The 26,411-nt window shown below is 42.0% G+C and overlaps 1 protein-coding gene across 3 annotated transcripts in view; it reads left to right on the forward strand.

The window, feature by feature from the left end:
• The first annotated feature begins 3,685 nt into the window (after positions 1-3,685).
• The window catches only part of MYB (MYB proto-oncogene, transcription factor), a 33,141-nt gene continuing 10,415 nt past the window's right edge, over positions 3,686-26,411 (forward strand). The window contains exons 1-15 of one of the 3 annotated variants that reach the window (XM_032844798.1): positions 3,686-3,981; positions 8,324-8,441; positions 10,268-10,339; positions 11,857-11,949; positions 12,196-12,416; positions 14,150-14,384; positions 15,693-15,773; positions 16,247-16,351; positions 17,624-17,878; positions 18,786-19,148; positions 20,680-20,822; positions 22,079-22,193; positions 22,285-22,410; positions 23,612-23,722; positions 25,838-25,945. In XM_032844798.1, the coding sequence (XP_032700689.1) occupies positions 3,959-3,981; positions 8,324-8,441; positions 10,268-10,339; positions 11,857-11,949; positions 12,196-12,416; positions 14,150-14,384; positions 15,693-15,773; positions 16,247-16,351; positions 17,624-17,878; positions 18,786-19,148; positions 20,680-20,822; positions 22,079-22,193; positions 22,285-22,410; positions 23,612-23,722; positions 25,838-25,945 (2,169 nt within the window). In that variant the 5' untranslated portion in view covers positions 3,686-3,958. The remainder of the gene's footprint in view (positions 3,982-8,323; positions 8,442-10,267; positions 10,340-11,856; positions 11,950-12,195; positions 12,417-14,149; positions 14,385-15,692; positions 15,774-16,246; positions 16,352-17,623; positions 17,879-18,785; positions 19,149-20,679; positions 20,823-22,078; positions 22,194-22,284; positions 22,411-23,611; positions 23,723-25,837; positions 25,946-26,411) is intronic. The other 2 variants (XM_032844799.1, XM_032844797.1) reach the window with 2 other exon arrangements.

Raw genomic sequence — 26,411 nt, forward strand, 5'->3', positions numbered from 1 at the left:
AACTGAAATGATCAAGAATCATGCGGAGTGGGGCGCCTGGGTGGCTCAGTGGGTTAGGGCCTCTGCCTTCGGCTCAGGTCATGATCCCAGGGTCCCGGGATCGAGCCCCTCATCGGGCTCTCTGCTCAGTGGGGAGCCTGCTTCCTCCTCTCTCTCTCTCTCCGCCTGCCTCTCTGCCTACCTGTGATCTGTCTGTCAAATAAATAAATAAAAATCTTAAAAAAAAAAAAAGTAGCTGTCCCATTTAAAAAAAAAAAAAAAAAAAGAAGAGGGCGCCTGGGTGGCTCAGTGGGTTAAAGCCTCTGCCTTCAGCTCAGGTCATGATCTCAGGGTCCTGGGATCGAGTCCCACATCGGGCTCTCTGCTCAGCAGGGAGCCTGCTTCCTCCTCTCTCTGCTTTCCTCTCTGCCTACTTGTGATCTGTCTCTGTCAAAGAAATAAATAAAATCTTAAAAAAAAAAAAAAAGAATCATGCGGAGTAACCATTTGGTGTTTACTGTGATTATTTCCCTTTAAAGAATGATCTGAACTAAAATGTGTTGAAAAGGTGAGGAGAGGTGGATTGTAGAGACAGGGAGCCCCAGGGGGCCGGTCTGTTCCCAACACTGACAAGCCTCTCTTGTCTTTGGGACACTGACCACAGATACTAAAGGTCCACCCCATGCTTGGGATTTTCAACAGTCAGAAGCAAAAAAAAGATGACATTTGTACCTTTTAGGCATGTCTCTTCCTCTCAGCCATTCTCTGATGGTTAGCAATAAAACAAAATGCTTTAAATGCTTGCTTTCTCACGGAGGAGAATCCTAACGATCATCAGCGAGTGATGAGTGGTTCCTTTCAAATTCTAATCTGAGGCTGAAGTTTAGCAGTACAGGAAGAAAGAGTCGGCTGCCATAGTCCTGTGGTCACTGGTGTCAACCTTCTCACAGAATTTAATTATTTTGGATTGGAGAGACTGAATCTTTAGTGAAGGAGAGGTGCAAGAGAATGAGGTGGTGGGGGGAAGGTGGTGAGCAACAATTCGCAAAGGTGAAAGTGTATTGAACCCTCTTGTTGTCTCTCTCATAATGAGATTGTCAATGTGTTGTCTAGAAACCACGTCCATGAAAACCACTTGGGTACTTATTTAAAATGCAGATTCCTAGGCCCTACCTCAGACCTACTTAATCATGGTCTCTAGGGGCACTGCCTGGGACTGTATACTTTCCACAGGAACACTCAGTGTTTGTGACACACACTGAAGACTGAAGACCACTGTTCTAGTGTTGGTAGACTCTGGCCTGTAGGCTGGATACGGCCCTCGAGCTAAACACGTTTTCTTACATTTTCAAAAAATTATTTAAAAAAAAAAGGAGGAGGAGGAAAAAAAAGAACACACAATATAGCCCACAAAGTCTAAAGCATTTACTATCTGGCCCTTTACAGAAAAGTTGCTGACCTCTGTCTGATGCAATGCAAATAAAAGTCTGTATGTGAATTTAGCCCTTTCCCAACCCAGCCCCAGCTAAAATAACTGATGAGGCAGATCTTTAAAAAAAAAAAAAAAAAAAGAAGAGTGATGAACTATATAAAGTTTTCATCTAAAAATACAGTTGTAATAGTTATAAGTGGAAGGGAAAATGTATAGTTGTAATAAACATTCTGTAACAGCTTTGAAAACATATTTTCATCTATACAAGAATTTATGGTAACTCCATTTGATTCTATCCTGCCATATGGTTATCAGGTGGCAATATATCCCACATTAACCTAGTAAGAATCATGGCACATATACTCTTTATTGGATTATGCTTATGTTACACATACAAGGAAAAATACAAAACTATATTCCAAAATGTCTGCCTGGGGAATGAAAATAAAATAAATCCCCAAAACACATAAAATGATTTACAAAGTGAATAAAGGGAATAAAACTGATTTTGATATCTTTCTACCTAAAAGGAGTTTAAGAATCATAGAGCCTCCTAATTATCTTGAGAAGATGAATTCATTTTCGGAAGGGTTCTTATACTCTGTGCCAGAGAGGTTCAGTTTGGGAATCACCAGTTAGATTCATAAAGTAATCCCAAAGACGGAATGTAATTCCTTTTGGAGTAATTTCTACATGTTTGTTCTTTATTATTATTTATTTTATTTTTGATGTGGAGAAACCTTATTATAGAATCTACAAATAAATATTGGCTTTAAAAATATATTGACTTGCAAGTGATTTATCTCTCAGAATTGCAAACTGAAATACCTTACAATAATTTTTGTTTCAGGGTTGTTTTTTCCTCAGGAAGAAAGTAATGTTAAAACCTTGCTAGCAACTAACATTTTTTGATAAGGACTTAAACTATATTACAATTTTTAAGAAACAAAGTTTAAAACACCAGATAAAGTCTTGAAACCTAGCATGCTTCACCATTTAATAAAATTATGACTCATTTCTGTAAGAAAATGCTTTTTTAGTAAGAAAAATGCTTTCTGAGCTAAGTTTAAACTGCCGGAGCACATGGGACACCCACAAACCCAGTCAGCAGAAGTCTCAACTTATAAGATTAAAGGAAAAATAAATTAAGTGTGTACAGAGAATGAAAAAAAAAAATCCCCAATGGTACAAGTCTATAAACGGAAGTAAAACTAAAACTCCCCTAAAATCCCCCAATCATCAATCCTTATAAATTCAGCACTTATCTTCTCCCTTTATTTCTTCAAGAGTCCCTAGTTAAATGAACACAAAAAGTCTTCGATGATTTTTATCTCGTAAAACAGAGTCCCCAAACTACGCTAAGCCTGGATACCGACCTCCGGATCACAAACCTCTTAACTTTCAAAACCCTGCCAGCACACGTGGGGTTTCCTTAGTTCAGTTTGGAACCCCGTGGATTTTGCAGGTGTGCGATCCAGGGCGCGCGCTGTAGGGGTGGTGCGGGGGCAGAGGTGTGCGGTGGGCGCCGCCCGGGCCGGGCAGGGTGGGTGGGGCCGGGCGTGTGCCCGGGTGAGAGTCAAGTGCTAGTGACCAAACGGCGGCGGCGCGTGGGCTGTGTTGGCTCCAGGATCTCGCAGAGTGAAAGCTCCTCCCGGATGCCCCATAAGGAGCGGTGAGAACTGCAGCCCCACTTGCATTTAAGTGTCCTTTGTCACTAACAAGTTCAATTGGAGAGATTTAAAAAACAAAAAAACAGCCCAGTGAAAACACAGGCTCCCGTCCCTTACTACTCTTCCCCACCCTCCACTTCATCTCCAGAGAGCTGAATCTTACACCCTGCCTAAAATCCAGTCCCCAGTGCAGTACTTCCCCCCACCCCTCCGGCCCTTGCCGCCCCCAGGACAGTGAGTCAGAGCCCGGCGAGCTCGGGGCGCTGGTGCCTGGGGCACGCCGAGCCGGGCGACGGTGGCGCGGCCGCAGAGAAGGGGACGCGGCCGCAGCGGGACGTAGCGCGAGCCCGCGCGGCCGCTGCTCGGGAGCGGGATTTGCGCAAGAAAAGGCGCCGCTGCGGCCCCCGGCCGCCCCTCCCCGGCCCCGGGCTCCCCGCCCGCGCGCTGTTCGGGGCTCGCGGCGCGCGGGGCGCAGCCCGGCGGCGCGAGAGGCGAAGGGGAGCGGCGGCGGGGCCGGCGGGCGGCAGCCAAGGCGACCGCGGAGGCGGCGGGCAGGGCGCGTGCGCACTGCAGGGGCGCCAGATTTGGCGGGAGGGGGAGTGTCCAAAGCTCTTTGTTTGATGGCATCTCTGTTTACAGAGTTTACATTTTAATATCAACCTGTTTCCTCCTCCTCCTTCTCCTCCTCCTCCGCGACCTCCTCCTCCTCCTCGACCTCCTCCTCCTCCTCCTCTTCTTTCTCCCGAGAAACTTCGCCCAGGCGGTGCGGAACGCCGCTGCGCAGCGGGGGAGGGACGCCGGCAGGCGGCGGGCAGCGGGAGGCGGTAGCCCCGTGCGGTTTCCGCGGCTCCCAGCTGAGCCCCGCGCCCGCCGCGCCATGGCCCGGAGACCCCGACACAGGTAACGGGGAGCCTGGACGGGCGGCCGCGGGCGGGGGCGCGCGGGGTACCAGGCGCTCGGGGAGCAGGTGGGCATGCATTCCCGGATCTTCTGCGGGGCTGTCAGATCCTGCGAGGACCTAGAGCCTCTGCCTCTGCAGCAGAAGCCGCGAGTGGAACTGATGAATGGAAGAGCCTATGCGGGAAATATAGCAGGACGTCAGGAAGCATGCCCTGGGGTTCATTTTGCAAGTTGCACGGGGAGACGTTTCTCCCTAGGGGGCAAAAAAGCAGCACCTTCCAGCCGGGGCTGAGAGGCGCCCGCCAGCCCCGGGAAGCCCACTAGGTCCCCCCCGGCTTGATGCCGCGGGCGTCGGCGAGGGAGTCGCAGCGTAATTGGTGGATGCTCTGCGATATGTTTGGACTTGGAAGCGCAGAACATATGGCAGATATAGGGAAAATGCCGGATTGTTTAGTAGCTGCAGGTAGTTCCCTTAAATTTCATTCATTCCTTACCGAGGCGAAGAAGAGCGGCAGCTGACAGGAGGCTGCCAGGAAGATTTTAGGGAGAAAAAGGGTCTCTACATTTGCAAATTGGTTTAAGCCCAGGTTTTGAAAGCTCTCATCATAGTACTCTGGGAGGCTTTTATTTCTTATGCAAGCACTTAACACGCACTCAACACGCGTCCGCGCCGCACATGTCCCTGCACTTGGGGAGGCTCGCCGGGATGATGGGCGAAATCCCCTCACGTTGTGGCCGCACGGAGGGGAAGAGGGAAGAGGACGAGGGAAAGATTCGTCCGAACTGTCAGTCGTGGGCACTCCCGCTTTCCCCTGGTCTCTGCCCTTCCCGGACTGGACGCGCCGGAGTTCCCTGCGAGCCGCCGGATGCCTGGACAAGCCCAGCGGCCGTCGCGGTTGCCACTCAACGGAAAAGGACAGAGGCGGGCAGCACCCAAGGCCGCTGCCGCGCAACCAGGACGCAATCCCCGTGGCGCTGGGGCAAGAGGTCCCAGCGCGGCGCGCGCACGTGGACGCGGCAGAGTTGCGGCTCCTCCCCACGCCCTGCTCCAGCCGCCTTAGGTGGTCCCGGCAGAGGAAGGGTTGACGGGCCGACCCTCGCTCAGAGGTTCTTGGTATAAGCTTCTGGAGGCAAAGCAAAGCCAACCTCTTTTCCTTCTGGTTGTTTGTTTTTCATGTACTTATTTGGTTTTGAACCGGCTGTCGCTTGTGCCCGCGCCGCGCTGGGAAGTTGCAAGGAGCGTGGGTGTGGGCTTGGGCAGTGCAGCAGCACCCTCGGGCCGGGCCTGGCCAGGCGGGGAGCAGCGCCTAGGCCGGGCTGAGCGCCCGAGAAAAAGGGAGGCGACCTGGGGGATGGCCTGGGCAACCAACGCCTGCCCTGGGCCGGGCCACGCGGCACGGGGGTGCTGCCCCTGAAGTGGTTTCACCTTCGCCTTTGGGACTTAACAGCAGAGCAGCCGAGGGCACCCTTTTTTTTTCTTTTTTTTTTTTTCTGAGAGGAGAAACTGGGAGGAGGAGGAGAAGGAAGCTGGGAAGGGGTTTTGGGAGGAGGCGCGGTGCAGGCTTCGCGCGCGGAGATCTCTGCGGGCCGGGTGGGGCGGGGCCGCGCAGTTTCCTTGCAGCTCCCAGGTAGCGGGGAAGGGTGGCGGCCGGGAGGGGCGGGAGCCTTGAACCTGCCTCAGGGGGAAGAGAAACCCCGCTGCGGGCTCAAAGCCGTTTCTTGCTGGGCGAGCGTCACAGGGATTATTAACCAGGTCAGCGAAATGAGTCTGAACCCCTTTTCTAGAATCACAGTAGCAGCTACAAGGCACTTCCTCCCGCTCCCCTCCCTCTTCCCAACCCCCAACACCTCTTTTCTTTTTCGTTTCTTTGCACGGTTTGTTTCCTTGACAGAATGTAATATTCATAGTTGTACTTTTGTAACCACACCAGGTCTAGCAGGTGGGGAGTCGAGTGCATCAAGCTTGAAATCAACCTTTGAAAGTCCTCTAACTGTTGAGTCTGAGAGCTTGGCCGAACAGATGAAGGAAAAGTTATTTCAGGTCCTTGGTAGAAATTAGTCGTGCTCTTTAGGCTACCGGGACAACTTGGAGCCAGGGCATCGCCTGCAAAGCTCAAAAGTTGGTGCGGGTGCCAAACCTGTTGATGTCCCCGGGAGGAGACTGGGAGCAGCCCTGGGCTCGCCCTGCTCCCCTTATGGTCTCTTCAGGACCTGCAGAAGTCCCACGCCACGTTTTTCCCCAAGACTCTGGTTTTGCACATCTCTGCTTCCGTGCTGAAATTTGAAAAAGACTTGAAGACGTGAAACCATCATTTATTAGCTCTGGAAAGTACCTTACTAATAAAATCCAAGCCCTTAGGTATAGGCGAGGAACTAAGGTCCTGAGAGAGAGGAAGTGATTTGTCCAAGTCATGCAGGGAAGTGGAGGCAAAATTAGGACTTGCACCTTTGCCTCCAGAACTTGTAGATCTGTTTGATGCCTATCCTTTCTCACCTGAGGTTGACTGCCCCCTATGGGCGGCCGCATTTGTTGCTTGTTCTGTGAGGTGAGCTGTTTCCAGGAGGAAGGTGCCCAATTACTAGTTTGGAAAATGTAGTTTCTCACTTCTGAAAATCTCCAGATCCAGCCAAACCTAAAACCTTAAAGTAAATTGAATCTGTGACTCCTTTTTCAGATTATTCTTCTCTTTTTGGTATTCCTGATATTTCATAAGGAGGCTTTCCAAGAAGCTCCCTGTGAACCTTCCAAAGATGCTGACCTACAGAAATATACATATATATATATATACACATATATATGTATATATATACACATACATACATATACATATGTGTATATGTATAGATGTATTTACAGGAATCGATTCTATTTATTAATCGGATGTTGTTTAGAACCTCTTGTTGACAGTGGGGAACAGGATGAGACTCTTGTTTGAAGAATAGACACTAAATGAAAAATCATTGTAGCTTATAAGTACAGCTTAGTGATCTCTTTTGTGGTGGCATTTGAAGTTTGGATCACATGCTACTTGTCACCATGCAACCTGGACCTTCATATTGTGCCCAAAATAATAGTTTTAAATTATAAGAACATCAAATTCAGGATTTTTGGGAAATACTTCTGCTTGACTTGTAAGGGGTGAGTAATATATGCTTGTTAGTTTAGTTTGGGAAGACAAAACCTGATATAAATATAAATTTTCTTTTTGAAAATCATGATTGGCACTATGATGTTGCTTTCTGTCATGATTTTTTACTGTACTCAGTTTGCTGGATTTCTCAATATTACAATGAAAAATTTTAGTGAAGTTTCTAAGATAGCATAATTTCAGATAGTTAAGGTGAATTTATATTAATATGATAGAATTTAAGATAGCATATCTTATACACGGCTGTAACATTACTGTCATCTATTTAGTATATGATTAATAAACACTTAGTGTAGAGTTACTTCAAAAGTCATCAGAATTCAGAATTTGGTCTACTAGGTAAAAGAAAAGGCTCTCTTCAAAATACTAATGCATTTTTTTTAAACCCACCTGGGGGAATCCCTCAGTTTTGAATTAGGTGCATCTTAAGAGTTGTGAAATACCATTCAGTCAGGAAAAAAAAAAAAAAAAGGTAAGTAAGAGTGTGACTACCAAGTGGCCTAATTATTCATTTAGTTACTTAGGAAACTGAGTATTGTCATCGCAGCCACAAGTTGGACCAACTGGCCTGCAGTTTTGAGCTATTGGATATTAATGTTGTGTACAAAGCAGTCTGATCACTCGATGGCCTTATCCTTCCTTGGGTTTTTAAAATCCTCTCCTTTTACATTGTCTTAATCTTCTCATTCTGTAAGGGATAACTATGATTGTATTGTCGGGTGTATCGCTTCTTGAATTCTTTCTCTGTCAATAAAACACCAGCCCCGTTGGAGTAACATAATTGAGTTGCTTGTCTTGGAGAAATTTTATTCCAATGCTGTGATGTAAGCCAAAGATTTCGAGCACTCCTGTTTCTTTTATTGTCCTCAACATTAAGTTTTCAACTTAAACCTTCATTGGTTGGAAGGTTGCGAAATGTGTAACTTGTCACTGGCCTAGGAGTTTCAGCAGGTTCAAACATGCAGAGCAATAAGCACGTGCAAGGTCCTTGGCCGTATCTGTGGATACCACTACCAGCAGAACCAGTGTACAATGCTAGAGCAACAGAATGCAGAAAACAATCTTGTCGTGCAGGTTTTCCAAATTTTATCTCTGTAACCTTTGAAAAGACTGAGTCTTCGTGTAAATTTTGTAACCCAGTAGTTTAAGTCTTCCGGTTTCAGTCCATGTCTGCCCATTTTTTATTCCTGCAGCATATACAGTAGTGACGAGGACGATGAAGACATTGAGATGTGTGATCATGACTATGATGGGCTGCTGCCTAAGTCTGGAAAGCGCCACTTGGGGAAAACTAGGTGGACCAGGGAAGAGGTAACTAATTGTGTTATCAAAACATGGAAGTGTATCAATTTATGAAAAAAAAATGTTTCGGCTAAACGACAGGTGCTCAAACTCATTAGCAGGCTCTTTGAAGTCTTAGCCTAGCCTGCCTGTGCAGAATGCTCTCCTCTCACCACTTCCCCACGGGTATACTCTACCATCCACTTCCAGACTCTTCATAGTTCTTTGAATGTTCCCTCCTTCTCACTTTAGATTTAATCTGTGGTTTTCTCTGTGCCTATTCTGTTCTTGTCCTTCTGCTGCACTGCTTCTTACTACTTCTTTATCACTTGTGAAGACATCGCCTTTTCTTTGAGGCCATCCCTGCATTCCCCCGGCAGGTGGGCTGTATCCTTCAAGCACTGGATACACATTCTTACTTATTAGTGCTGGAACATGCATGCCTCTCCCAGTAGACTGACAACAGATCTGCTGAGAGCAGGGCTAAGTGTCTGTTCCTTTTTGTGTTCCCTGAGCCCAGAATCACTTGACACAAAGGAAGATATTAACAAGTGTTCTCTGTACAAGTGAATGAATTGCTATTTCCCAAAACAAAACACAAGTTTGAAACAAAATACTCACAGAAATCATCTTGTCATAATGGATTGATTAAACAGTTGTGATATGTACTATTTCACAGAGCCATATACATGAATGTCTGTTCAGCTTTCAGTGATGGATGGATATATGTCTTCTTCCCACCTTCCTTTTTCTGCTAGCTTAGCAAAAGCTTGATCTTTGTACTTAAGGAACTAATACTTAAGGGGCAAAAATTATTCACGTATGGGGAAAATTGATTTCTTTAAAGTTTTCCAAATCAATTGCAACTGATTTTAGAGGATTTTATGTTAGAATAAATGATATTGACTCTTCTTCAGTTTCATTCCACCCTACTTCACTTAAACCAGAACCCCTGTTGATAGGCAAGTGGGATTGGCAGTGAGGTCCATAGGAAATGCTTAAGTTTATCTATGGAGTGATCTTAGAAGATCCTGGGAGGTACAGAAGTTTTGTTGTTAACACTGGTTTCCTAATTCCTGTGTCTGTGTCCTACAAGGACCCATGCTGTGTGTGAAAGTTATCTTTGCAGAAATGTGGCAGTTTTTTTTTCACTTGAAGGGATGGTTTAGAAAGACACTTGAGACCTGAAAGATTTCTTCCTGAGGTTTAGTATCTTCGGTGTTCTGATAAGTTTGGCCTCGTTTAAATTGTGACTATATTGATGCAAAAATAAAATTATTTTCTTATATTATCCGTGACTTCAAATTTAATCTAAAAAGTTATCTTCCATTTTTTGCATGAAAGAGGTTGAACTAGCTAAATGTTAAAATAAAACTTGAACTATTTCTTACTCAAGATGCTGTTTACTGTCATGATTAAATGTCTGTTGACTCTAACATTGGAGTTCATTTTTTTTCCCATCAAGCGAACTTTTAATAGTTTTCATATACTAAACATTCAGTGAGCCAGGCATTACACTAAATGTCTTCCATCGCTATTTCATGTAATCTCCCAAAACCCACATTGACATCAGCATTCCCACTGCATAGAAGATGATATTAAGGCCCAGAAAAATAAAATGATATACCCAAGCTCGTCTAACTATTCAATAGCTGAGTCAGGTTTCAAACTCTGGTGTGTCAGACTCTAAATAAATCTATGCTCTAACCAGTATATTACATTAATATCTGTTGTATTTGGATATTTTTGAGGGTTTTTTTCTGGATTGGATTATTGGTTTGGTTCCCTTTTACTCTTAATTGAATGAAGTTATACTGTAAATGAGTGATATCCTAGATTAACTTTAAATGTCTTAGGATGAAAAGCTAAAGAAGCTGGTGGAACAGAATGGGACAGATGACTGGAAAGTTATTGCCAATTATCTCCCGGTAAGTCTGTAATTTTTTTCTTTCTGTAAAAGGAAATCTTCTCCCAACATTTATGTCCTGGGAAAAGACATTAAGATATTACACATTTGCTCATATATAAGAAGTAGGAGGAGAACGGCCTCATCCATAACTTATAGTTTATAGTTTCTATTGTAATGCATATAACTGGGGTTTCTAGAGAGATCGTAAAATTTTTTTTAAAACTTTGCCTCTTGTTTTATCTTTTTATTTATTAGAATAATATAAATTAGCATTCTTATGGTAGGATGACAAAATTCCTGATATTTTCTAGTTAGCTTCTTTAAATTTCCTATTTATTTAGATAGCCATATTTTTGGTACCCTGGCTGAAAATTTTGGTTTATCCTTTTTGACTTATCCCACTTCTCACCTCCTACTTCCAGGCAGTGACTGTGGAATCTGGAATTCCTTTGTCGGTCAGCCCCTTCTTTCCAGCCTTCTTGCTGTTCCACAGGTTTGGCCCCCTTCCCTCTTCTCTGGACAATTACAGGGGCTTTCTAACTGGCTTCCCTACCTGTAGCCTTCCACTCTTCCATCCATCCCAAACATTGTTAGCTCATTCGAGCTTCCTCGAATGCAGCTTTCCCTGAACTTTTCAAAATCCACAGCAGTGACATAGAATCTCACAAATTAAGGAGCCCGGGTGCCTCGACCTGGCACCCGGGCCCCTTCCACACAGGTCCCGTGACCTTCCACGTGGCCCCGACATACAGCTTGGGTTCTGTTTCCTACTTCCTCTATGTGAGCAAGTTTCACTGAATTCATTTCTGCTTTCCCTCCTTTGGGCTTTTGTCTCTGGTGATGTCTCCTCCTAGAATGTTGCAGCCATCCTTCCAAGTCCCTATCAAAAGCTTTTCCAGACTCTTCCTTAGGAAACATAATTTCTCCTCTTAAGGAGAAGCTTCTCTTCTCAGTCCAATATCCTTTTGCTTTGGTTTCTTCTTACCTGTGAATCAAATTCTGCCTTCTATTAGTTGATTATATATTTGTCTTTTTTTTTTCCTTATAAGATCACCCTCTCTTATAATACAGAGCCTCTATTTATCTTTGTGCTGTAATATTAAGACTCGAGGCCCTAAATTGAAGCACATCTCTTAGTTTGAATGGGAAGCAAACTTTAGTTATTTGGAGTGGGTTTCCATGAAAACCTGACTGTCACGTGAAATCACTAACAAGTCTTAGTCTTAGTCCACAGAGGTACTTCTACAGGCTGAGGATAAGGTAAGTTAAACTGACATCTGTACAAAATGATGGTTCTTCAGTTCATGTGGCAGGACTGTTTCACAAAGGAGGCAGAGCTTCTAATTTTAGATACAATTTTGATATATTCTTTGTATGTTCATTAGCTATAAGTAATGAGCGATCGGTAGGCTTTCCAAACATGCCCTAAAATGTTCCTGAATGTGTGTATTGTCTATGTATGACTCATACCATGAAAAAGCCTTCATGTGCTTATCACATCATACCTATATGACAGCACATACTTTATTTGTCTAGAATCGAACAGATGTGCAGTGCCAGCACCGATGGCAGAAAGTTCTAAATCCTGAACTCATCAAGGGTCCTTGGACCAAAGAAGAAGATCAGAGAGTAAGTTCTTCCCTCATTGGTGTGTGAATCACAATTCTGACTATTCCCCAGACATCTTTATTGAATGTTTCCCAACTTGAGGAAACAGGTAAAATGTCAGGAAGCTGAGGACTCTATTCCCATATTTCCAATGAATGAAAGCAGATTCTTAGACATTTTCTAAAGATCTTGTAACACTGAAGAATGATTACACTGAGTCAATACATAACATTAAAACATAGGTTATTTTTGTGTGTTTATCTGAAGGTGATAGAGCTTGTACAGAAATACGGTCCGAAACGTTGGTCTGTTATTGCCAAGCACTTAAAGGGGAGAATTGGAAAACAATGTAGGGAGAGGTGGCATAACCACTTGAATCCAGAAGTTAAGAAAACCTCCTGGACAGAAGAGGAAGACAGAATTATTTACCAGGCACACAAGAGACTGGGGAACAGATGGGCAGAAATCGCAAAGCTACTGCCTGGACGGTAATAATATGTCAAAAAATATATTGATTGGGAAGAATGAGGGAGTGGGTATTGAACATTTTGTTTTAAATGTATGGTGAGTGAATTACATTCCAATGATCATGTTTCATGAGATATGCCAGATCCATAGGTTTTTAAATTGGAGGAGCTCTTAGCGTTTCTCTGGTCAAGTACTTCCAGAATCCACCCAGCAGTGCGCTCTGGGCCAAGTCACTGAACCTTCCTCAGCTTCGATCGCCCCACTGGCAAAATGAATAATAGCCTCCTCCACAGGGCCAATGTTCGTATCAAATAAAATGGATGTCAAAGCATTCTGTAAACTATAAAACCTCTAAACACATAGAAGGAAACTGAGAATCGACATCTTGTCTCTGGTCTGAGTTCGTGCAGCTGGTGAAGTGACCAGAAGGAGCTCAGCTGTCATTTTCCTGTTATTAGCGTTCGTTTCATTATACCACATGGCTTCATTTTTCTTCCTTTGAAGAAGCAGAGCATTTCTAGAATTATCATACTGCTTCCAGGTTTTTAAATAATGCCAGTGTTATGCATTCTTTAAATGGACAAGGCACAAAAATGACCTCATTATGAGGGATATCTATAGAAGCTCATTTTTGTTCCACTTACCCCACTGGAACACTTTATAAACACATTTTCTTTAATTTGGAAGATACCTTTCATTATAAATCTAATGTAAATAATGTAAGATAGAAAAAATTTAATAGATTTTATCCTTGAGCTTCAGGATTGGAGAAAGGGTCCTTTCAAAGAAGGCCATGGCTCTGATGGTTTAGGTAGTATTCTTGTGTGACCTTCCAGAGCTGTTCCTCCCTCATGGAGGGTTCAGGATCAGCTTAGAAAATCCAAGAGGCTGAAGAAAGGAGGGCTTTTGTCCCATTTGGCCTGAGAGGATATGCTGTTGATTCTTGTAAAAATTTAAGGGGCAATTGAACTTCCTCTTTCTTTAGCATACATTTCTCCACCCCCTTCAAGAGAGTAAAAGGGAGGCTTAAAACGGTTTTTGTTTTTGTTTTTGTCTTTTTTGAATTGAGAAACTGTTTTCCTGAGAATTGAAAGACTTTAGTAAAAATGCTTTGCAGTTGGAAAATACATTGGGACTTAGCATCTTTCCCTTCTGGATCCCATTTTCCATTCTCACCTCTGGTTAGGGAACAGTTTGAGGTGGACTGCAAAAGGTGGGAGTTTCTTTTTTTTCTTTTTTCCTTTTTTTACTCAAAATTTCGGCCTAGTGCTCTCTGAGATAAAAAGCAGACAGTGATGGCGACATCGTTATCATTCACCAAACTTTACTGTGTGCCCGTTGTGGTGGGTAGGCCCTGCTAAGCCACACTCAAAGGAGAAATTTTCTATAACAGCTGTATCTCTAAGTTGTGTGTTATTGCCTCGTACCATGAACAGTCAGAATAAACACGAAGGGTGGTTGTACTTAAAATATTCTTTTATCAAGGAAACAAAGTGGTTAAAGAGTTTAAAGATTTCTAGAGGTCCACTTATGTTCCATACGGGATAATGAGATAAATCTGTGGATTTTCAATTAGGTAATAGGGGAAGCATGACTTTTCAGAGGTCCAGAAGACTGAAACAGTTAAAACAGCAGCAACCCCAAAAGACCAGAAGAAAAGGTCTCTGTTTGAAACAGTTTTCTGTCAATTAACTCTAATCTGAATTGAAATTTTTTTTTTTTTTAAATCCTTATGTGATCTATTTCTGTGCAGAACTGATAATGCTATCAAGAACCACTGGAATTCTACAATGCGTCGGAAGGTCGAGCAGGAAGGTTATCTGCAGGAGTCTTCTAAAGCCAGCCCACCAACAGTGGCCCCCAGTTTCCAGAAGAACAGCCATCTGATGGGTTTTGCTCATCCTCCACCATCAGCTCATCTCCCACCGGCTGGCCAGCCCTCGGTGAACAATGACTATTCCTATTACCACATTTCTGAAGCACAAAATGTAAGCCATTTCTGAGAATTTAGTTTCCTGAGAGGGATGATCAGTGATTTTAGCTCCAGGTAGAAGGAATACCTCACACTTTTATACTTTTCAGAGAACTTCCACAAACATGACCCCCTTCGATCCCCACCTACAGCCTTTGAGGTAGATGTGGGGAGATGTTATTATCTGGGGGCACATCCCCTGAAGCCAGGGTGTTCAGTGATCCACAAAGAGTCACCCAGCTCACAGGGCAAGACTGGAGGAGTCCAGGTTGTTGGATTTTAACTTAAATGTTTCAGATCAAATTAGCTTTTGCATGTAAATTTACTTAACAAGCTCTTGCTGAAGCAGAGGGGGGAAATGAAAATGTATTTCCCTCTTCCAAAATGAAAAGTGCATGTCATATTAAAGAGGAGATTGTTCGACACTAAAATTCAGCAAGTTTGATTCTGTAAGTTTGATTCTGGTAGTGATCTAGCAGAAATGTCTTAATTTATTCCTTCCCAGCATGTTTACCTTCTTACTCTGAGTCAGGAGCAGGTTTGTGACACCATTTTCTGATTTCTCCTTTCATTCTCCTTTGGATCAGTGTGATTCCTTCCTAATTGCCAGGTATTTCTATTCAGGGAAGGAAATTTCCATAATGGTTGGGAAAAGAAAAATAAGGAGAAAGAAGATAATAAGATCAAAATTAATTTTACAACTAATAGTAATTAATCTTAAAATTAATCTTACAACTAACAGTAACAGATGGTGAAACTTAGCCAAGAATATGGAGCTCATATGCAAATTATATTCAAAATATATTCCTAAAGAGTTTTCACTCTTCTCTATTCCATACATTTGACTACAGACTTACCAGAAAAGTCTCAGATGAATGAACTATCATAGGCAGTTCTGTGCTCTTTACTAAAACTCATAATTATTCCAAGAAAAATATTTCTATTATAAACAGCTAGAGCCATCAGTTTTTTCCCATTATGACTTCTTTCATACATTCATGAATAATTTTTAGGTTATGTTTTCATTGTGTTTCATTGTGCTTTACTCTAAGTAAGGAATACTCATCAAGATCAATGAGAACTTTAAATCTCTTTATGTTCCTTCAACTACTTATTTAGCCATTTTTAAAGGCTTGACTAAATTTTCAAATTAGAGGGTTGTTTTTTTTTTCCTTTTTTTCCTCTGTGCCTGAATTTTATCAGTAGAGTTTTGTTTTGTTTTGTTTTTCCTCAGTCCTAGAGCAAAACCTCAGGAAGCCAAGTCCCCTAATGCCTATGTGATCATGAATGACTCAGCCTTTGTTTGTCTGCCTTTTTGATCTAGGTCTCCAGTCATGTCCCGTATCCTGTAGCGTTACATGTAAATATAGTCAACGTCCCTCAGCCAGCGGCTGCAGCCATTCAGGTAAGATCATTTGAAGACCTTTTCCTCAAGAAACTCATGGGCTGTTCAAAACAAACTTTTAAAGACGTGCTTTATTTCTTTCATCTAAACACTTATTTTCACTTGACCAACTGAAGTGAAAGAGAGAGAGAAAAAAAGAGGGCATAGTGGAGAGGGGGGTGGAGTTCTGGCCAGCAAGCTACCAATCTTCACTTCTAGAGGAAACCTGCTCAAGAATTCTCTGGTTCTCTGACATTGTTCAGCTGAACCAGCACATCAGCAAGTGCCCACTCGAGACTCAGATCTCGCATCGCTCCCTTACATCTGGAAGAACCTTCCCAAAGCTTTGTACAGTGGCTGGATTCAGCTGGCGTTGGTCTCACGCTGAGGCTCACAGAGCCCAATGGTCCCTCACGACTGTGGGCCACAACCACTGTATCTACAGCTTCCAGTCAGGCCCTTGAATTTTATTCTCTCTTAACTTTTAATTTCAGAGACACTATAATGATGAAGACCCTGAGAAAGAAAAGCGAATAAAGGAATTAGAATTGCTCCTCATGTCAACTGAGAATGAGCTCAAAGGACAGCAGGCGCTACCGGTAAGAACAGAACCATGTGCTTCAATGGGGGACAGACAGCAGCGTCACCCCCGTGCCCTCTGTCTCTTTTCCCTTCTCTTCTAACTACTACATTAACCACGACTATAGATCCATTGATAGGTTTGAAGAGAAGTTGCTTGTGCTAAAATGCAGTTGGGATCCCAATGTATGTTGACCAAATTGAAGGTGGCCCTTTTGTGTGGCAAAGTCCACTTGTCGGGGCCACCATCGATTCTCTTGTTTTTTCAGGACTGTTATCCATTTAAAGACTAACTAACAGATATAAATGAATGAAAATCTGCCATTTTTTACAAAGCTCTATCTCTGGTATCTATTCATTTGACATTTTTCTTTTTCTATCATTTTTCTTAACCTAGATTTTCTTACTTTATCATTTCACATATGATCTGATGCCTGTTCCATATATCCATGGGAAGAAGATATGGATAAGCGCTCCATAAATAACAGGACTGCTCTCTTTTTTGCACGCATGAGAGCTGTGTGGGCCACTACTGATTTTTTTGGTGGGTGGGCTGTGAAATGAGAATGTGACATGTACTTTGTAACCTATGTAGTTAAACAACAAAGAGAATAAAAGAGATGTGATACCCAGCAGGAATTCATAGGAGTGGATTCCTTTGGGGTTAAATAGTAAGACGATTATGTGCATATGTTAGTTCAACCACTTTTTAACTTTAGTTCGCGTTTTGCAATGTCTCTTGTTGCGTGGTCATGCTGAAAGGCGACTTCTGTTAGTGTGCTCTTCTGCTTTCCTAACCACGTTGATCTGGCAGCCCTTCAGGGCCTCAGTGCAATTGGTAACATTCAGAAGGGAGAGAAGCAACAAGAGTTATGCAGATAAAAGGAACTCTAACTCTTGAGTCTCCTGGCCTTTTTGTAGGTTAGCAGGACAATTCTTAGTTCGCAGCTACTATATGTGCCCTTTTGGAAGTTATGTTAAAGTAGATCTTGAAGGTGGCCTGTGTGAGACTTGTACTTTGTGACACAGTCCCTCTGTTTACAGTTTTAGCAAAATGATGACAGTGAGGGTGCTCATGGAGGCGACAGACCTTAACGCTATTAAAAAGCAGGGTCTTGCATCGATAAAAGGAAACATCTTGACAACTGTTTCATAGGCGCAAGTTTTGGGTGATGCAACTACTTTTATCTTTCCTCCAACAGCATCTGATACCTTGTGCAACTTCATTGCTAAGTTCCTTCTCCCTTTCTTCTCCCCGCTCTTTCTTTGCCCCCCCCCCAACCCCGCCTTAGACCCAGAACCACACATGCAGCTATCCCGGGTGGCACAGCACCACCATCGCTGACCACACCAGACCTCATGGGGACAGTGCACCTGTTTCCTGTTTGGAAGAACACCACTCCACTCCATCTCTGCCTGCGGACCCCGGCTCCCTACCTGAAGAAAGTGCCTCCCCAGCAAGGTGCATGATCGTTCACCAAGGGACCATCCTGGATAACGTCAAGAACCTCTTAGAATTTGCAGAAACACTTCAATTTATAGATTCTGTAAGTAGAACTGTTAAGACAAGTTTATGTTTTTGCAGATGGATTAGGAAACCCATTTTGCAGGTGATTGCCACTTTCTGTTGCAAAGATCATGTTATTAGCATATATTAATGTAGAAGTATGATTTCGGCCTTTGCATCTATGGTTTTTCAGAGATCTGAACTCATAGACTACCCAGATAAAAGGTAGCTTTTCATGCATTTCCTTCAAAACTCATATTTTTTTACAATCGTAAAGTTAATGACCTATAAGTAGATCCTGGCTTATGAAATGAAGTTTGAGTTATTTGTAACTTATTTTACTTTGTTACTTCTTTGTGTTTCTCCAGAATTGTGCTTTGCTTTTGGATAGCACATTAAGAATTGTGTTTACTCAGAACTTAAAAGCAGCCTTTCTATGTATCTGAAGCAGGAAGGAGTTCACTGGTGGTACATGGCTCTCACCACAAAACATTGATTATTGATTCCCAGTCCCAGCTGGTTCACTAAGACAGACTATCTTTAGTGAAATACATGTGAGTGCAGCACCCAAAATGTAGACACTCAGTTCATTTCCTTTTTCACTAAAAAACATACTTATGGCATGTCCACTTATCCATATCCATCATATCCACAATCCACCCTTGCCAAAATGCGCCATCTAGAACAGGTTTCCTTTTTGCTTTGGATTGCATGAAGTGAGAGAGTTTGGGGGGGTTCCCTATGGCATGTCCGCAGGGACTAGCCTGCGGACACCATGGGAGACCCGCCGTGCAGCGTCCCAGAACAATCATGAATCCTGAAGCCATTTCTCAAGAGGGCCAGGTGTTTTGTCCGCTGTCAGCATCTCTTCCTCAGTGCTGTTTCAGGTGGTGGCACGAAGCAGGCACACACCGTCTCAAAGTTCTGCACCTCCCACATTGTTTCAGGATTCTTCATCACGGTGTGATCTCAGCAGTTTTGAATTCTGTGAAGAACCAGAGTTTTCACCTAGCCAACAGCATGCAGGCAAAGCCCTACAGCTTCAGCAAAGAGAGGGCAGAGTGACTAGCCCTGCAGGAGAGCCTAGCACGAGGGCGCACAGACTCAAGTTGAACAAGGGTTCCCTTGACCCGCTCAAGCCCTCACCTCCTTCGAGGCACAGCACACTTCCACTGGTCATCCTACGAAAAAAGCGGGGCCAGGCTAGCTCCTTGGCCACTGGAGGCTCTAGCTCCTTCGTATTTGCTGACGTCAGCAGCTCAACTCCCCAGCGTTCCCCTGTCAAAAGCCTACCCTTCTCCCCTTCACAGGTAGAGCATGGTTTCTGCACGGCTTTTACTAATTTTCAACAGCCACTCAAGCCTTAATAATCTGGAAACTAATCCTTTGGAACAAATGACTAATTACTATTGCCCTCACTGATTCTGTTCCATCATTGACTCTGGCTGTTGCCACGTCATACTGCCTCCCATAGCTGGAGCGTCTGTACGCTGACTGCTGATTTTGTCATAATGCTCTCTTTCTTTTGGGTGATTTGAAACACTGTTAGTTGCATGGGATGTGCTTTTATTTCCTCCAACATTAGAGTTTAACATTTCTATCCCTTCCTTTTCTCCCATCCCTTCCCCCTCCTTAAAAACTTTAGCAGATTTTCTGCCTGTTTGTTCACTTATTATTTTGTGATTCACTGACCCAGGGAGGTGGGAGGGACCCAAGCTGGGTTTGGAGATCATTTGGGTTGCAACCAGAAGCTTGAGAGGTTCTGATCCATACTTCAGTGGGAAAGTTTTGGGAAAGCATAAGGAACAAATGCTTAAGGAAAACAACTTATGTTTTAATTTTAATTTCTCAACATAGGCTTTTTTAGGTTATGCCATACTATTTTATCAACATGGTTTTTGCCATGAATATTCTCATTGCATAGAGTTTTTTCAAGGCATGGAAATTATAATTCTTATCAGAGACTTGTAGTCCTTAATTGCTAAACTGATTGAAGTTATTAGATAATTTGGCACTTTAACACATTTTCCCAAGTATGTCTGTTGAGTTTATTTTAAGGAGAGCTTTAAGTATGAGCAAATGAAGCACCCACCCCCCAAATTATCTGTTATTTGTTTGTATCTTCCAAATTGTGTTCTGGAGAATATTAGTTCTGCAAGGCTTTAGTAGATGTTCCAGAAAAAATCTAAATATATAAGAATATAAGCTTGGGAAACACTATGTCACAGTTAAAATTGGTTTCTTTACTACAGGACCTCTCAGAGTTTTTAAAGACACTGATGCACTTTGTGAATATCCAGGAGGAGATTATGATATGTTTGTTTCCCAAACTTATTTTACCTTAGAACTTTTTGAGGAACACCTATGATTGCCCCAGAACAATGGCATTCTGAGAAACATATATTATTATTCAAGAATTTTCCATATAATGCAAAACTTCCATCATAATAATTCGTAGGTCATTAAAGAGAAAAAAAAAACAGAATGAAAGAAAAACAATAATTACTTTCCAAAAAATCACTTTAAGGCTTATAATCTTAATAAAGTATGCAGCTCATTCTCTTTAATGACAAATAGTATTTATTAAGAATATTTTCATAGGATTTTGCAAGTTTTTCAGTCATGACCCTAGGTTTTATTGCTTGGAAATTACACTCCAAATTGCACTCCAACTGAAATAAAACGATACCCTGTCCAACACTATGTGCTTATTAATATCGTTATTATTTTACATAATGGGTCAGTAAAACATACTTGCTTGTTATCATGGTGTGATATTTAAGTCGGGCTGAATAAAGAATCACTGCTTACGTAATTTTTTTTCTTTCTTCCCACATTTAGTTCTTAAACACTTCTGGTAACCATGAAAACTTAGACTTGGAAATGCCTTCTTTAACATCCACACCTCTCAATGGTCACAAATTGACTGTTACAACACCATGTCATAGAGACCAGACTGTGAAAACTCAAAAGGAAAATACTATGTAAGTGCTTGGTTCAAGAATAAAATTATTTACTTTTATTTAATTAATGGAATATAGCCTCCAAATATCTGACCCATATGTATGTATCTAATCATGGATATTCCCACGTTGACTATATCTGTCCTAGGCACATTACAACTACCTGGGGGTTACCTAGTCAATAGGTAAATTAGATTATGTTTTGTAACTCACTTCAGAATGTCCTATTCGGGGATGCCTGGGTGGCTCAGTGGGTTAAAGCCTCTGCCTTCGGCTTGGGTCATGATCCCAGGGTCTTTGGATCGAGCCCCCTATCGGGCTCTCTGCTCAGCAGGGAGCCTGCTTCCTCCTCTCTCTCTCTCTGCCTGCCTCTCTGCCTACTTGTGATCTCTCTCCCTCTGTCAAATAAATAAATAAAATCTTTAAAAAAAGAAAAAAGTCCTATTCAGAAGGACTGTGTAGGACCACATGCAGAGGTGAGATCATACTTATATAACTTTTCCATTCAGTTGTTCCATTTGCTAAGTAAGGCTTTTTCTTCTTCACTGAGGACAAGATTTTCAACCTCCTTTCCTCTCTGATTATAAAATTCAGAATAACAATGGTATGGTTCTTTACTTAGTTCATATTCTTTAATCTTATGTTTCCTTTTTGAAATTTATCTATAGATAGGACTTCTAAAATCCCCAGCAATATCATATGATCAGAAGCCAAGGAGTGATTAAGCAATGTTTATATTTAAAAAAAACCCTTCCCCAATTCAAAGAAATGGCAGAGAACATCAATATGAATTATAAGAAACCTTTAAAAAATGTTATCTTACAATTTCCACTTACAATAAGTACATTTTAAAAGGTTAACGTATGTTTTCTGTTGTGGGCCTGTGTTAATGAATAGATCAAATTGATTTGTAAATGACAACAGATCTTTATAAAGTTTTTAGTCATTATGAAAACCTAGGATCACTGTGTCTCCAGAATGATGAAAGAAAGATGAAAAATAGTTTAATCCTCTTAAGAGTATCATAATTTGAACTATTTGGTAATATGTGAGATATATATATATATATATATATATACACATATATATGTATATATATGTGTATATATATATATAAAATCTTTTTCTTAACAACACATATATGATTAATTCACATACCCAGTTGTATATCAATAACAGAGTTTATTCAGTACAAAAATACTGCATTTAATAGGTAGAGTGATGGAAAGGACAAATGTTCTTCTATAACTTAACCAACACTTGTTTTCTTTTTAAAGTTTTAGAACTCCAGCTATCAAAAGGTCAATCCTAGAAAGCTCTCCAAGAACTCCTACACCATTCAAACACGCCCTGGCAGCTCAAGAAATTAAATATGGTCCTCTGAAGATGCTAGTAAGTCCGGGCCAAGTTCCCAAGGTTAGCCAGTTGATTAGTACAGACAGAAATTGTCCTCTGATGCACACATACCCACTCTTCCTTTCAGCCTCAGACACCATCTCACCTAGTAGAAGACCTACAGGATGTGATCAAGCAGGAATCGGATGAACCTGGCATTGTTGCCGAGTTTCAAGAAAATGGACCCCCTTTGCTGAAAAAGATCAAACAAGAGGTAAGTGTGAGATCCTTTGGAGGGAGTAAGATGGGAATCCTGCTGCCTCTGCTCCTTGTGGCAGCCTTATATGTCTGGCGTCAGGACTGGGGATCAACAGCACTTTTTGTACAAGATTTTCCTACAAGATGCAGCTAAGAGGTACTGCCAGACTGTAGTAGGCATGGGACCTCTCATCTGGGAGGCCAAGCCACCTCTATCTACTTCGAGTTTGAACAGAAAATGTGTTACGGAGGATAAAAAAAAGAGAGGAAGACGTTTTACTGGACTTTGTCAGTTTGTTTTTTAAGGGCTTCATGCCTAGCATGGGGCCCAAAGCAGGGCTTGAACTCACGACCTTGAGATCAAGGGATGATGCTCAGTCAACTGAGCCATGCAGGCACTTCTTTTCTGTACATTTTTATCACTGATACACAAACACATAGATAATTAATACAAATGAATTTTAATTTTCAGATGTCATGGAGAGTTGAAATTTAAATTAAAATAATAGTATCTAATAGTGTCTAGTATAAAAGAAAAAGACACTAACTCGCAAGGATCAAAGTTTTAGTATGGGGGGAGCTGGGTGGCTCAGATCGTTAAGCATCTGCCTTCAGCTCAGGTCATAGTCTCCAGGTCCCAGGATCAAGCCCTGAGTTAGGCTCCCAGCTCAGCAGGGAGTCTGCATCTCCCTCTCTCTCTCCCTCTCCCCCTGCTTGTACTCTCTCTCTCTCTCTCAAATGAATAAATAAAACCTTTTTAAAAAAGAAAAAATTTTGTCTTGGGTGGCAAGAAGCATTTCCAACAGGTGGATATAGTGCCTCTGGAATTTTTTTTCATATAAGGATAAATGTTCGAGAGACTGACCAGAGATTGACTCATTGAGATAAGATTGACAAAATTATAAGAGATTTAAAGTGTACAACAGGATGATATGATATACACATACATTGTGGAAGGATTCTCCCTCACTGAGTTAATGGGCACATCCAACACCTCACATGTTGACCTTTTGTTAGATTTTTTTTGTGAGAACGTTTAAGTTCTGCTCTCTTAGCCCATTTCAATTATATAGCTACCGACTACAGTCAACATGATATATATTAAATCCTCAGATATAGATCCTCAGATATTACTCATTTTATAGAAATTTACTCTCAAGTGTCAGCGTTCTGTGGGAAGTTCTAGAAACAATGAAGCACTTCCTGTTTGCTTTTAGGTGGAATCCCCAACGGATAAAGCAGGAAACTTCTTCTGCTCCAACCACTGGGAAGGGGAGAGCCTGAACACCCAGCTGTTCACACAGACATCGCCTGTGACAGACGTGCCAGTAAGTACTTGCCCATTTAGCAGATGTTGGTGCCCCACAGAATTCTCTGCGTGGTTCATGAGGCTCCTGTGGTTTTAGCACTATTTAATGCATCCTATTTCTAAATGTTCTCTGTTGTATGACTATTTTCTCATGATTATTAATGTTGAATATAGAAATTTTTGTATATGTATTGGAAATGGATTCTTTTCCATGCAGATTTTTTCATTACTTGTATTCTTATGATTTGAGAGTCCCTGCCACTTAAAAAATCTTCTGCACCAAAATACATATTTCCATGAAAGCAGAACATTAATTTTACATTTTCTTTTCAAGCGTTTGTCTTCTAAGGTAGTTTTTTTTTTTTTTCCTCCTTGTTGCATTGCCTCCTGTTTGGTTTTAGGTAGCATCTAGCATGAGGTCAGTCCGTGTCTATAGCAGACGCCCTTTATTGTTCTTAATCCTGCATGACTTTGCTTGCCACCATTTTTTTAAAATAAACTTTATTTTTTAGAGCGGTTTTGGGTTCACAGCAAAGCTGTGAAGCTACCAAGATTTTCCTCACACCCCTGCCCCCGTACCTGCATAGCCCTCCCCATTGCCGACATCCCCCACTAGAGTGGTACCTTTATTACTACTGATGAACCAACATCATTGGCCCTTCCTCCCCCAAAGTCTGTATTAGGGTTTATCTTAGGGTTCACTGTTGGTGCTATAATTCGATGGGTTTGGGCAAATCTATGACACGTATCCATGATTAGAATAGGATCGATACACAGTAGTTTCACTGTCCTAGAAATTCTCTACCTATTCGTCCCTCCACCAACAACCCCTGCCCCTGCGAACCCCTGGCAACTGCTGATCTTTTGACTGTCTCTATAGTTTTGCTTTTCCCAAGATTTTGTATCATTAAAATCATACATTGTGTAGCCTTTTCAGACAGGCTTCTTTCATTTAGTGATATGTACTTTGTTTCCTCCGTTTCCTGTCATGGCTTGATGGCTCCTTTCTTTTTAGCCCTCAGTTACCACCATCTTTAAAGTTTGGAGTTTGCAAATGGTTGTCCTTTATGGAGAATCAGAGCTAATAACAATTGTTAATCTTTATTCAGTATGTACTAAGGGGTAAGTGCCATTCTAAGAGCTTCAGATGCATCACCTCATTGAAGCCTCACAACAGCCTTGCAGAGTTGGTAACATCATCTTTGCCATTATACCAACTGGGAAACAGGCACAAGGAGACTTGCTTAAGATTTTATAGCCAATAAGTGGTGGTTCGGGATTAGAACTCAGAAAGTCTTGTTCTAAATTCCATGCCTTTAACCATTATACTACGTTGCCATTAATTTGTAGCTCTAAAATATTTTGGTACCAATATACAAAATAAAGAGTTCTCTAACTAGCGCTAAGTAAATCTTTCATTTTTATTTTTAGAAAATATTTATTTCTTTATTTTAGAAGAGCAAGAGCAGGAGGAGGGGCAGAGGGAGAGGCAGAGAGAATCCCAAGCAGACTCCCCAATGATTTCAGAGCCCAAATCAGGGCTTGATCTCACAACCCTGAGATCATGACTTGAGCTGAAATCAAGAGTCAGTTGCTTAACAAACTGAGCCACCCAGGTGTCCCAGTCTTTCACTTTTTTTTTTTTTTCAATTTGAGAGAGAGAGAGAGCGAGTGTGAGAGTGGAGAGGTCAGAGGGAGAGCAGACTCCCCACGGAGCAGGGAGCCCGATATGGGACTTGATTCTGGGACTCCAGGATCATGATCTGAGTTGAAGGGAGTTGCTTAAACAACTGAGCCCCCCAAGTGCCCCAGTCTTTCGTTTTAATTTAAAAGCATGGATTTACCAATTCCTTTAGCAGATTTTTAATTTTTTTTTGAGTGCCCACCTCCTGCCTAGAACTGTGTCAGACCCCAAAGCTTTTTGTTTTAGAAGTGTTTGCCACAGTGGGATTAGTGTTGGGGCATAGCTAAGGTCTTCTCTAATCTCAGCAAGAAGATAATTTCTGGCAGGTTCCTGCACTTGTTCCTGCTCATGTGTATCACTTCATAGAATCTCCTCTCTAGAGTGTCAAAATTGTGTCAGCTCTCATATTTTCCAGGCTCATTTAAATTCCAAATTGTTCTTTCCCTTTAGAATATTCTCACAAGTTCCGTTTTAATGACGCCAGTATCAGAAGATGAAGACAATGTTCTCAAAGCATTTACAGTACCTAAAAACAGGTCCCTGGCGAGTCCCTTGCAGGTAATTACTTTTCCAACACTGGTGTCTTAAAAGCCATTCACCAAAACACTGTCATCTGGAGGGTTTTGGCGGGGGGGGTTATTTTAAGACGTTAGTTATAGAGGAGTGATGCTTTTTAACTCTTGATGTCTAAAAATCTAACATTCCTTATTGCCACTCACACAAGACACAGCACAAGCTTTTATTAGAACAGGTTTTCAAAGCGTGATGAAGTGAAACATTTCTTACTGTAACTGAGGGCAAGATCAGTGCTTACACGTGTCAATATCTTCCTCTTCTGCTCTTAAACATGTCATAAAAAGTTTATGGGTATAGTTCTTTTTTTATTTCAAAATTTTTTCCTTTTATGCTTAATTAGTAAGCCATCAAAACTCAGGCACTATTTGGGTTTAAAATTAAGTTTGATATTAACTAGTTGGAAAATGATTACCATCTATTTGACTACCAGAATAAGAAAGTTAGCTGC

The sequence above is a fragment of the Lontra canadensis genome, unplaced genomic scaffold, assembly GCF_010015895.1.
Source record: "Lontra canadensis isolate GAN:19392208 unplaced genomic scaffold, GSC_riverotter_1.0 scaffold156, whole genome shotgun sequence".
Taxonomy (NCBI): Eukaryota; Metazoa; Chordata; class Mammalia; order Carnivora; family Mustelidae; genus Lontra; species Lontra canadensis.